At 40.9% G+C, this 13,426-nt stretch overlaps 1 protein-coding gene across 6 annotated transcripts in view; it reads right to left on the bottom strand.

Annotated features, from left to right (window-relative positions):
• The window catches only part of LOC108410553 (latent-transforming growth factor beta-binding protein 4), a 157,428-nt gene that overhangs the window by 70,237 nt on the left and 73,765 nt on the right, over positions 1-13,426 (bottom strand). For 5 of the 6 annotated variants that reach the window (XM_017681689.2, XM_017681690.2, XM_037539950.1 and 2 more), the window contains 2 exons: positions 8,021-8,089; positions 4,540-4,662 (listed from right to left, as the gene is read on the bottom strand). In XM_017681689.2, coding sequence (XP_017537178.1) covers positions 4,540-4,662; positions 8,021-8,089 — 192 coding nt within the window. The remainder of the gene's footprint in view (positions 1-4,539; positions 4,663-8,020; positions 8,090-13,426) is intronic. The other variant, XM_017681691.2, reaches the window with a different exon arrangement.

Genomic DNA, 13,426 nt, shown 5'->3' with positions numbered 1-13,426 from the left:
TTGAACACCTTTGGGATGAGCTGAAGTGATGAAACTCAATTGATCAAATTTGACATGAGCTGAAGTGATGAAGGGCCAATTAACACCTTTGGGATGAGCTGAAGTGATGAAGCTCTGCTATACACCTTTGGCATGAGCTGAAGTAGTGAAACTCTATTGATCACCTTTGGGATGAGCTGAAGTGATGAAGCTCTACTGATTCAATTAAATTCAATTCAAGTTTACTTATATAGCGCTTTTTACAACATAGCGCTTTTTTTGTTGTCACAAAGCAGCTTTACAGAAGTTTGAAAACATACAGTCATAACATATCCCCCAGTGAGCAAGCCAGAGGGGTTTGGTGCCAAGGAAAAACTCTTTATGAAAAGTGGGAGTGAGCTGAAACAGTCCCCTGTCTCAATGCTGATACATTTGAATGGGATGATCGTCTTTGAGATGAGCTGAAGTGATGAAGTGATGAAGCTCTATTGAACACCTTTGGGATGAGCTGAAGTGATGAAACTCAATTGATCAAATTTGACATGAGCTGAAGTGATGAAGGGCCAATTAACACCTTTGGGATGAGCTGAAGTGATGAAGCTCTGCTAAACACCTTTGGCATGAGCTGAAGTAGTGAAACTCTATTGATCACCTTTGGGATGAGCTGAAGTGATGAAGCTCTACTGAACACCTTTGGGATGAGCTGAAGTGATGAACCCCTACTGAACACCTTTGAGATGAGCTGAAGTGATAAAGCTCTTTTGAACACCTCTGGGATGAGCTGAAATGATGAAGCTCTAATTAACATCTTTGTGATGAGCTAAAGTGATGAAGCTCTATTGATTACATTTGGCATGAGCTGAAGTGATGAAGCTCTATTGAACACCTTTGGCATGAGCTGAAGTGATGAAGCTCTGTTGAACACCTTTGGGATGAGCTGAAGTGATGAAACTCTACTGAACACCTTTGGGGTGAGCTGAAGTGATGAAGATCTATTGAACAGCTTTGGGATGAGCTGAAGTGATGAAGCTCTGCTAAACACTTTTGGGATGAGCTGAAGTGATGAAGCTCTACTGATCACCTTTGGGATGAGCTGAAGTGATGAAGCTCTATTGATTACATTTGGGATGAGCTGAAGTGATGAAGCTCTATTGAACAGCTTTGGGATGAGCTGAAGTGATGAAGATCTATTGAACAGCTTTGGGATGAGCTGAAGTGATGAAGCTCTGCTAAACACTTTTGGGATGAGCTGAAGTGATGAAGCTCTACTGATCACCTTTGGGAGGAGCTGAAGTGATGAAGCTCTATTGATTACATTTGGGATGAGCTGAAGTGATGAAGCTCTATTGAACAGCTTTGGGATGAGCTGAAGTGATGAAGCTCTACTGATTCAATTAAATTCAATTCAAGTTTACTTATATAGCGCTTTTTACAACATAGCGCTTTTTTTGTTGTCACAAAGCAGCTTTACAGAAGTTTGAAAACCTACAGTCATAACATATCCCCCAGTGAGCAAGCCAGAGGGGTTTGGTGCCAAGGAAAAACTCTTTATGAAAAGTGGGAGTGAGCTGAAACAGTCCCCTGTCTCAATGCTGATACATTGGAATGGGATGATCGTCTTTGAGATGAGCTGAAGTGATGAAGTGATGAAGCTCTATTGAACACCTTTGGGATGAGCTGAAGTGATGAAACTCAATTGATCAAATTTGACATGAGCTGAAGTGATGAAGGGCCAATTAACACCTTTGGGATGAGCTGAAGTGATGACGCTCTGCTAAACACCTTTGGCATGAGCTGAAGTAGTGAAACTCTATTGATCACCTTTGGGATGAGCTGAAGTGATGAAGCTCTACTGAACACCTTTGAGATGAGCTGAAGTGATAAAGCTCTTTTGAACACCTCTGGGATGAGCTGAAATGATGAAGCTCTACTGAACACCTGTGAGATAAGATGAAGTGATGAAGCTCTACTGATTCAATTAAATTCAATTCAAGTTTACTTATATAGCGCTTTTTACAACATAGCGCTTTTTTTGTTGTCACAAAGCAGCTTTACAGAAGTTTGAAAACATACAGTCATAACATATCCCCCAGTGAGCAAGCCAGAGGGGTTTGGTGCCAAGGAAAAACTCTTTATGAAAAGTGGGAGTGAGCTGAAACAGTCCCCTGTCTCAATGCTGATACATTGGAATGGGATGATCGTCTTTGAGATGAGCTGAAGTGATGAAGTGATGAAGCTCTATTGAACACCTTTGGGATGAGCTGAAGTGATGAAACTCAATTGATCAAATTTGACATGAGCTGAAGTGATGAAGGGCCAATTAACACCTTTGGGATGAGCTGAAGTGATGAAGCTCTGCTAAACACCTTTGGCATGAGCTGAAGTAGTGAAACTCTATTGATCACCTTTGGGATGAGCTGAAGTGATGAAGCTCTACTGAACACCTTTGGGATGAGCTGAAGTGATGAACCCCTACTGAACACCTTTGAGATGAGCTGAAGTGATAAAGCTCTTTTGAACACCTCTGGGATGAGCTGAAATGATGAAGCTCTACTGAACACCTGTGAGATAAGATGAAGTGATGAAGCTCTATTGATCACCTTTGGAATGAGCTGAAGTGATGAAGCTCTATTGAACACCTTTGGCATGAGCTGAAGTGATGAAGCTCTATTGAACACCTTTGGGATGAGCTGAAGTGATGAAACTCTACTGAACACCTTTGGGGTGAGCTGAAGTGATGAAGATCTATTGAACAGCTTTGGGATGAGCTGAAGTGATGAAGCTCTGCTAAACACTTTTGGGATGAGCTGAAGTGATGAAGCTCTACTGATCACCTTTGGGATGAGCTGAAGTGATGAAGCTCTATTGATTACATTTGGGATGAGCTGAAGTGATGAAGCTCTATTGAACAGCTTTGGGATGAGCTGAAGTGATGAAGATCTATTGAACAGCTTTGGGATGAGCTGAAGTGATGAAGCTCTGCTAAACACTTTTGGGATGAGCTGAAGTGATGAATCTCTACTGATCACCTTTGGGATGAGCTGAAGTGATGAAGCTCTATTGATTACATTTGGGATGAGCTGAAGTGATGAAGCTCTATTGAACAGCTTTGGGATGAGCTGAAGTGATGAAGATCTATTGAACAGCTTTGGGATGAGCTGAAGTGATGAAGCTCTGCTAAACACTTTTGGGATGAGCTGAAGTGATGAAGCTCTACTGATTACATTTGGGATGAGCTGAAGTGATGAAGCTCTATTGAACAGCTTTGGGATGAGCTGAAGTGATGAAGCTCTACTGATTCAATTAAATTCAATTCAAGTTTACTTATATAGCACTTTTTACAACATAGCGCTTTTTTTGTTGTCACAAAGCAGCTTTACAGAAGTTTGAAAACATACAGTCATAACATATCCCCCAGTGAGCAAGCCAGAGGGGTTTGGTGCCAAGGAAAAACTCTTTATGAAAAGTGGGAGTGAGCTGAAACAGTCCCCTGTCTCAATGCTGATACATTGGAATGGGATGATCGTCTTTGAGATAAGCTGAAGTGATGAAGATCTATTGAACACCTTTGGGATGAGCTGAAGTGATGAAACTCAATTGATCAAATTTGACATGAGCTGAAGTGATGAAGGGCCAATTAACACCTTTGGGATGAGCTGAAGTGATGAAGCTCTGCTAAACACCTTTGGCATGAGCTGAAGTAGTGAAACTCTATTGATCACCTTTGGGATGAGCTGAAGTGATGAAGCTCTACTGAACACCTTTGGGATGAGCTGAAGTGATGAACCCCTACTGAACACCTTTGAGATGAGCTGAAGTGATAAAGCTCTTTTGAACACCTCTGGGATGAGCTGAAATGATGAAGCTCTACTGAACACCTGTGAGATAAGATCAAGTGATGAAGCTCTATTGATCACCTTTGGAATGAGCTGAAGTGATGAAGCTCTGTTGAACACCTCTGGGATGAGCTGAAGTGATGAAACTTTACTGATCACCTTTGGGATGAGCTGAAGTGATGGAGCTCTATTGATCACATTTGGGATGAGCTGGAGTGATGAAGCTGTACTGAACACCTTTGAGATGAGCTGAAGTGATGAAGCTCTATTGATCACCTTTTGGATGAGCTGGAGTGATGAAGCCCTACTGAACACCTTTGAGATGAGCTGAACTGATGAAGCTTTACCGATCACCTCTGGGATGAACTGGAGTGATGAAGCTCTACTGAATCAGTTAATATTAGTGCTGGTCTTATTAATGAATCAGTACAATAAAGGGGCGTCTAAGCCTCCATTAATACCATGAATTCCGACAGAAATATTGGAGAGGTTTTCTGGATATTTTAGGACCACAGATTTTTAGTAGAAGTTAGCCTCTCTGCAGTGTAGGAGAGAGATTTACACCTCTCTTTAAACGTTTAGGGACATCTAGCTTTTCCAAATGTTGTAATACAAATCAGCATTTATCAATTTGTCAATCTGTCCCCAACTTTTCCTCAGACAGCCCAGCTGTGTGACTTCCAGCCCTGCCATTTTCCTGCTGTCCTTCAGGTCCTGTACTTACAGATACAGATGCCGTGTGAGGCGTCCAGTAAGAAGCCCTGCCTGCACACACAGCTGTAGCTCCCGCGAGTGTTCACACAGTTCCCGTTCTGACAGAAACCCGTCTGCTCGCACTCGTTTATATCTACACCAGAGGAGGAAGCAGGACTGTAATAAAGCCTGCACTCACGCTCACAGCAGAGTAACACGGAGAGGTGGGAGGGGTGTGTGCATCAGTTTATGTGTGAGTATATGCAAGTGTTCTCTAGAGGTGTGCACGGGTACTCAAGTACTCGGTTAACCATTCGAGGTGGCAGCATTTGAATACTGACATCACTATTCAGGTATTTATTACATCTCATTATTAAATTATTATAAAATAAGCAGCCTAACAGTTCAGGGAAACTTTATGCTTTAATCGGACTGTAAAAGTGAGTATTATACTTAGCTTCTATGAAAAAAAGAGCCTGAACGTGAATTCATTGCCAAGGATCCAATCTTAAAAGACGTCACTGAATTAAGGCAGTAATAGCACAGCTGGTTCTGGGATTGGGAAAACTACTCTGAAGTTAGGCTATGTTCACATTAATAGGTTGAAGTGGCACAAATCTGATTTTCTGCACTAATGTGATTCAGATCTGATGTTTTCAGGGCTGTGTGGACACAAATCTGATCTTTTCGACTCTGCTCTGAGCCACTTTAGCTACATTCTCATTACAAGCTTTGCTGCTGGAATCCGATTTTTTGCTCAAATCCGATCTCTCTGACATGATAGTTCACACTCATTTACGTAAGAGACTCAAATCCGTCGTTAATGTGATGAACCAGCGTCCTGAAATGACCATCATGAGCTCATCCTACTCAGTAACGTCACGTGACTGAATCTCTGCATCATCAGCACAAACTAAGGAGCAGAATGAGCTTCACTGACAAGATCATTAACTCTGATCAGCTCTCAGCTTCATTATTAGAGCCAGACGAAGGAGAAAAAGGTGAGATGAGCTGCTTTTCCACCGTTTACAGGCTTTAACGTCTGTTCAGCGCTGTTGCCATGGTAATGGTAACGCTGAATGATGCCACAGCGCAGTGGAAAAAAGCACATGAAGGTCTCATGCACACAAATCAGATATGTATCTGATCTAGGACCACATATGAAATGAATGAGTCACATTCGGGGCAAAAGACTGGATTTTTGCCACTTCAGCCTGGTAATGTGAACGTAGCCTTTCGTATGTGCTGTACAAAACTAAAGCGTGATAAACTGAATAATGTGAGAGCGCCCCCTGCTGTTTATCAGAGTCCCCCACTGCTGTTTATCAGAGTCGCCCCCTGCTCTTTATCAGTCGCCTCCTGCTGTTTATCAGAGTCGCCCCCAGCTCTTCATCAGAGTGCCCCTTGCTGTTTATCAGAGTCGCCCCTTGCTCTTTATCAGAGTCCCCCACTGCTGTTTATCAGAGTCGCCCCCTGCTGTTTATCAGAGTCGCCCCCTGCTGTTTATCTGTATCTGATATCTGATCTATGACCACATATGAAATGAATGAGTCACATTCGGGGCAAAAGATTGGATTTTTGCCACTTCAGCCTGGTAATGTGAATGTAGCCTTTCGTATGTGCTGTACAAAACTAAAGCGTGATAAACTGAATAATGTGAGAGTGCCCCCTGCTGTTTATCAGAGTCGCCCCCTGCTGTTTATCAGTCGCCCCCTGCTGTTTATCAGAGCCCCCCCCGCTCTTTATCAGAGTCGCCCCCTGCTGTTTATCAGTCGCCCCCTGCTGTTTATCAGTGTCGCCCCCTGCTGTTTATCAGTGTCGCCCACTGCTGTTTATCAGAGTCGCCCACTGCTGTTTATCAGAGCGCCCCCTGCTGTTCATCAGAGTCGCCCCCTGCTGTTTATCAGTGTCGCCCCCTGCTGTTTATCAGTGTCGCCCACTGCTGTTTATCAGAGTCGCCCACTGCTGTTTATCAGAGCGCCCCCTGCTGTTCATCAGAGTCGCCCACTGCTGTTTATCAGAGCGCCACTGCACCCCAGTTTCAGTCTCCATTTCCCAAATGCTTTAGCCGAGTGTGCTAATGTTACTCCTACTAATAAACTGACACACGTTCAGCTCCACCTCCTCATTGTTCACCACCATGACTGGAATATTTGGTGGAGGTCAAGTCTGCATAATCTGGGGCTTTTAAACACTGTTAATAAAACCTCACAAGTCAAAGCATGTTCAGTGTAGATTAACGTAGAGTCATTCTGCTGCTTACAGTGAACTGAGCTGCCTTTCACCACATAAAATAATAGAAATAGACAGTTAAACAGAGTTTATCTGAAAATTGAGAAAATATTTAGGATACTCAGCTCAGGATGTCTCTGTAACACCGTTTTCTTGTCTGGAAACAAGATTATAGACTGAAGAGCTGTTGTTCTGTAACGGCTTCTGTCCTACTGTCCTAAATTAAGTCTTAACTGAAGTTACCATGATAACAAAGCAGATCTCAGACTTAAGAATCTTCTGTAATACGGTTCCTGATTTATGTTACACATGGGATGGTGATGAATTAACAACACAAACATAATAAATAGAAAATCAACCATAGAGCTATTTCACATATATTCCACATGTTTCTATATGGATCCATGAACACGCAAGAACCTTTTGCATAATTAAATAACTCTTCATATTGATGGAAAATGTGTTGTATATGGTACTATATAGCACGAAAAAGGGTTCTACTACTATAATAAGCTTGACGTCATAACAATAGAAGAACCATTTTGGGTGTTATGTGAAACTCTTTTCAATGAGGTTCTGTACAGCACCATCTACAGCGGATGGAACAGCAATCTGGAGAACCATTTCATCATGCAAAGAACCCTTTAATCATACAAATGATTCTGTGAGTGTTCATGATTCTGTTCATGGTTCTCACTAAAGAGCCTTGGAAGAACCATATTTTTATGGTGTGCAACAACAGAAGAACCCTTTTGGGGGTTTTCTATACAACACCATCTACAGCACGTTCTCCATCAATCTGAAGAACCATTTCATGATTACAAAGAACCCTTTAAATATGCATTGGGTCCTTTGCGTGTTCACCATTCTATATAGAACCATTTTCTTTACTTTAGAACCCTTGAAGAAGCTTCATTTTTAAGAGGGAACCTGCTGGTAAATTAGTTGTTGACTTTATTGTAAAATATTTTTGGAAATCACTCTTTGCTGCCAGACTTTTGGTCAGTAAAGCAGGACATACTTCAAGCTTTTATCTGTTCAAGCTGGACTAAACCGGAATCAGAGCCGGTCAGTCTCTTCTTTATCACTCGGCTGTGTGACACAGCACTTCATCTTTTATCTGATTGGCTGATCTGCAGAGAACATTGGACAACCACACAGACTTTAAACATTTACTGTACCAACTTTCCACCAAGCACACACACATCTTGTACACAAACAAAGGGACGATGCACAACATGGTCAGAGACTTTCTCTGACGGAGTGGTCAGTGTACTCACCCACACACTGTGTGCCATTGACCCTCTCGAAGCCTTTGGGGCAGCTCCCCTCACCCCTTCCTCTGCTCCCTGAGGAGAAACATCACTGAGATGAGCACAAACACAATGTCCACTCTGTGAGTTAGCTGAACACATGCGTCAAAGGAAAACACAAAAATCTTATCTTTTAAGGCCTTTGAGGTGATTTCAAACTTGTACATTTTCTAATTAACTGGTTAAGATGTAAACAGAGTGGTTCAGAGTGGTTTGGTGTGAAATGCTCTGTTCTAGATAAACTTACAGAGTCAGAACTGTTGACAGTCGTGGTGATAGGAACAAGACGTCCCCCTCTAAAAGCTCCTCACAGAACGTTCCTACATGAAATGGTTCTAAATTCACTGCCTGATGACTGAGACACTGTTTTATGATAGTTTAGAGAACTTAAACTCCATTCATGGTGGAGGGAGACATGCAGTGCGCTGTGCGGCAAAATGGTCCCCAAAGACAACTGATTATTCCAGATTTTCCACTATTTTCCATCATCAACATTCCATATAAACTCAGAAGACTCGTGTAGGTTCTCTGGTGGTTCTGGATGGTAAATAAAATGTCTATATCTGTGTTGTAGTCATGGCGACGCCTGGTTCCTATCACCACCACTGTATAGACATCTGAACCATTTCACACCAAACTGTTCTGAATCTCTCTGATTACACCTCACACACTGAGTTAATGAAAAAAATCAGTGAAAAATCCCCTTTAAAATGGTCATAAATGTTACAATATGTCACAAAATGTGAATGTAGTAATCTAGAATCCTGAATCTATACACAAGTGACAGTAGAAAAGCGAGAAGGTAGTGAGAAGCAGTTACAGCAGAGTATGACACATTAAACGTTTCCGCTGTAGCTTCTCAGCATCATCTTATAATGAGAATTAAACTGAGTACGAGAGCAGCAGCATCTGTAAGCCAAGACAAACAGCTCTCGGGACAATGAATTATGTTATGTCTGTGGTCTTCAGCCACGAAAGTGGAGGAAAGAGTGCAAATCCCTTTCTTTCAGAGATCAAAGAGCATTTCAGAGAGTTCACACTGCCTCAGAAAACAAAGAGAATGTCAAACGACACAGAGAGATCAGCTGAACTCCCTTGCTTGCCTCCCACATCCTCCTCTCATCAACGTTTCTCAACCGTTAAGGGGTGTTTGTCAGCATTTATCCTCTTTAACCCTTTAATGATCTGCTCAACCATTTGGTGGAGCACATTTTGAGCCACTATATATGCCACAAAGTGCCATCCCAACCATTTGGTAGACGTGAATATTTTTATTTTATTTATTCTATCGCTTTTTCTTGGTGAGGACATTAAAGGGTCAAAGAACTGTTTACACTTGTGGACACAATGAAAGATGCAAAACATAAGAGAACCTCATGTCTCAGAAGTAGAGGCTACAGAGCTTTAAGGGGTTTGAAACGACAGCAGCGATGAACAAAAAGCACGTTTTATACATGGACAAAAGTATGTGGACACCTGACCATTACACCTATATGAGCTTGTTGGACGTCCCATTCCATTCAAATGGTTCTTTGAGTGTTCAAGGTTCCATATACAACCTTCTTTACTGAAGAACCATCTTTTTTAAGAGTGTAGACTTAAAATTTGGTGTAAATTAATAGATACCGTCATTTAACCTTCAAGTTTAAGCTCAATCCTTAAACCCTTAGAACCTAAACAAATGCTCATGTTTGAATTTTGGTTCCAGGGCTTCCACAAGGTTATGTTTAAGTCCTTTTTCATAACACACAGGGTTCTCCAGTGGTGTTCCACATTCAACAATGTAAGAGAGAGTCCTGTGCTGCTATAATTAAATGTCATCAATCACCACGTGTTCCCACGAGGATACAAGCATGAAGCTTTTCCAAGTATTGTTTTGGAGTGCAGAGAACAATAACTCAGTGTTATGTTTAAAACCAGCGTGAGAATATAAGAGGAATGTCATAGACACGTCTTCCTTTGCGATCGTCGGCTGGAGGTTAGGGAACCAGCCTTGTGACCAGTAAGTCGCCAGTTCGATTCCATCAGCTGACAGTGCATGACTGAGATTTCCTTGAGCAAGACACCCAACCCCCACTGCTCCCCAGGCGCTGTGGATAGGGCTCCCCACTGCTCCGGGCAAGTGTGCTCACTGCCCCCTAGTGTGTGTGTTCATTAGTGTGCATGTATGTGGGTGTTTCACTTCCCGGACGGGTTAAATACAGAGGTCTAATTCCTCTGTGTGCAAAACACAGTAGACCAATGGTTCTGAATGAATGGATATAACCTGGTGAGTGTACTCAGGAATTTTGTCGAATTCTGTGGTGGTGTTTAAAATTGAGGGTGGTGACAGGCACGGGCGAGACGCAGTGCTTTAATATAGCTCACAGTGGGGATAAACATGACTTAATGTTGATCCAGACTGGCTGAAAGAGAGTAACGTGTACAAATAAGGCGAACTCAGATGTCTGGAGGGAAGCTATGAATAGAAACACTCATATCTGAGATCGCCCAGTCACTTATGGCTAGGTGACATCATACAGTCTGGCTGATAACACAGCCTCCTTGTGCTGTGTGTGTTTGTTTTTGTCTATTTTTAGAACCAGAAAAAGCCTTCAGGGCTTGATAATAATAATAATAATAATAATAATAATAATAATAATAATAATTTTATTTATAGTGCACTTTTCATGTCGGTGGCAGCTCAAATTGCTTCACAGACAGCTGATAAAACAGTTATAGAAGAGATCATTGTATTTAATTAGAATCAGAAGAAAATGAGAAGAATAAATTACAAGATAAATATAAAAGACAATAAAAACCATGAGACATTCAGTTTTAGTTAAATGCTTAATGAGTTAAAGAGAGATGTTTTTAGGTGTTTCTTAAAGGTGAGCCCTGAGCTCGACTGTCTAATAAAAGCTGAACTGAGCTCCACAGTTAAGAAGCAGAATAACTGAGAGTCTCTCCACGTTCTCTGTGTTTTACAGAGGGTGTCTGTTGAAGGCCACTATCTGCAAATCTTAGGTTACGTGCTGGAACATAAACAGACAGACACTCTGTGATGTAAGCAGTGCTTTAGGGTTGTTTTGAGCTTTAAAGACCAGTAGCAGAGCCTTGAAATCTAGCAAGCAAGCAAAGTTTATTTATATAGCGCTTTTTACAACAGGTGTTGTCACAAAGCAGCTTTACAGAACAATCAGTATTACAGAAAGAAAAGAAAAGAAAAATCCGGGTGGCGAAATCTATAGCTGGATATATGCAACATAATCAATGAAGTCAGGATAATTTGCCCATTTCTCCAGAACGTGTCATACTGCTCTATAATATATGACAATATACACACATAACTAACACATCAGATACACGTACTCAGCTCCGCCCTCATTCCAGACTGACTTTACGCAAATTAACTAAGTGGTGATCAGTCAAATGTGGCGCAGTGATTGATGTAACAGTTGGTAAAAGGTTATTATTACATCAGATCAAGGTGTGAAATATAGTGGGTCCTGGGGGTCCTGGGGGTTCAGGATAGTAAAAAGTGGAAACAATTGGATTTTTGTTCTTATGGTGGTTTGTATTATTATTATTATTTTCCTTATTGGTGTTTATTTTTCAAATATTGTAATTTTTTTCTGCGTAATGGAGAAACACGGGAGGGAAATCTCCAGATTAGTAATTTTACAGGAAAGCTTCATTTTTAATGTTGTTAATATAAAGGGACTTGATATTAAGTAATGCTCATGTTTTCACACAATATGGGTCCAAATGATGTAGGAAAAACAGGATGTTTATTTGGACACCAATGTTTACACACACACACACACACACACACACACACACACACACACACACACACACACACACACACACGCACACACACACACACACATGCACACACACACACACACACACATTATATATATATATTGCTGCTGTCAGAGCAAAACCTCATATCATGTCCTTTACCCTTAATATTGTGTGTAACTTTCATGATGAATGGACCAAACAAAATGACCCAAAATGACTTTGAAAAAGCTCTGGTTCCATTGACTTACATGAAAAGTAGAGTTATTTTTTTGCTTCTCCTGTAAAGTTACCATTTTGGAGATATGAGGTTTAGTTCAGACAACAGCGATACATTCTCCCCTTCGAAATATAATGTTCTATCTAACATTTTTGTCAAGGTTTTAATATTATGTGAGGTGTTTTTTGAGTTGTATGCATTTTTAGATTCTTTGTCTACAAAACAAAAAGTTTCTATCTCCAAAGTCAAACTCTGTCTTTGTTCTACAAGGTTCTCTCTGTGAGCCAGTCAGCACTTCAGCGCTGTCATTGTAATTTGTTCCCTCACTGGTTTTATCATCCAAAACTAGAACCTTTCACTCTGTAACATCACACTATAGTAATGCTGATTTCTGCTGGCGTTCTTTTGGATACGCAGTGTAAAGTGCCAGGCTAAAGGTGGTGAACATTAAAAGTGGTGTACATTGACTTTCCCACATTGGGTAAAACACTGATGGCAGCTCTAGTTTAAACTTTGACATTTGAAGGCTGTAATGAGCTTTATTGTGTGTGTTTTAGTGTTTCAGTAAATTCTTCAGTAAATACTTCAACTTGAAGCCTCACTCTTAACACTGGAGTAGGCTTTAGTTCAGTACGCTTCACTTTACTTAGAGTGGACAAATACAACTTATAAGCTCTTATAATGTGTTATGAACAGTACTTATAATGTATTATGCTAACAATTTATCAATAAGCATGGCTATAACGTAAAATGTAATGCATTTTCATAAATATTTATAGCATATTTATGATGTCTTATGAATGCATTATAATATGTTATGAATGTGCTTATAGATGCTTACAAATGTGACAGTCATGGAAAGTGTTACCAAATAAAATCTGTGCTTGCTGATACTGTGTATATTTACTTCTTATTCCCCAGAATGATGAGTACATGAGTGTTTTGTGGTTGTGGGTACACAACTCAGCTTTTTACCTGAAAATTCAGCTTTTTTTTGCAAAAGTAAAAGAGGTTAAAGCCGATCTTTTGGTTGGTGCTGTTACGGCTGGATCACACAAATTCACAGACACTAAAGGCCTCTGCAGAGCTTCTTGTGGAGATGACGTTTGCCTGGCTTTAGTCAACAATATGATGTGATTGAGGAGGCTTTGTTCGCCTTGTTGCGTGCATGGCAGCACGGCATTAAGCCTCTGGCTGGTCAGTAAAAAAGAGGCATGCCATGAAACAAAGATGCACGACTTTGAGGAGCTTCAGCTTTGGCAGACATGCTAATATTTCACTGAGAAACATGGATTTGTTAAATAAACAATGAATATCTCCTGAATGCAAGATGCCAAGTCTGTTATTTAGTAATACTGACTAGTACT

The sequence above is a fragment of the Pygocentrus nattereri genome, chromosome 7 (assembly GCF_015220715.1).
Source record: "Pygocentrus nattereri isolate fPygNat1 chromosome 7, fPygNat1.pri, whole genome shotgun sequence".
Lineage (NCBI taxonomy): Eukaryota > Metazoa > Chordata > Actinopteri > Characiformes > Serrasalmidae > Pygocentrus > Pygocentrus nattereri.
Note: the sequence above shows the minus strand (reverse complement) of the source record. Positions and strands in the feature narration are given on the sequence as shown.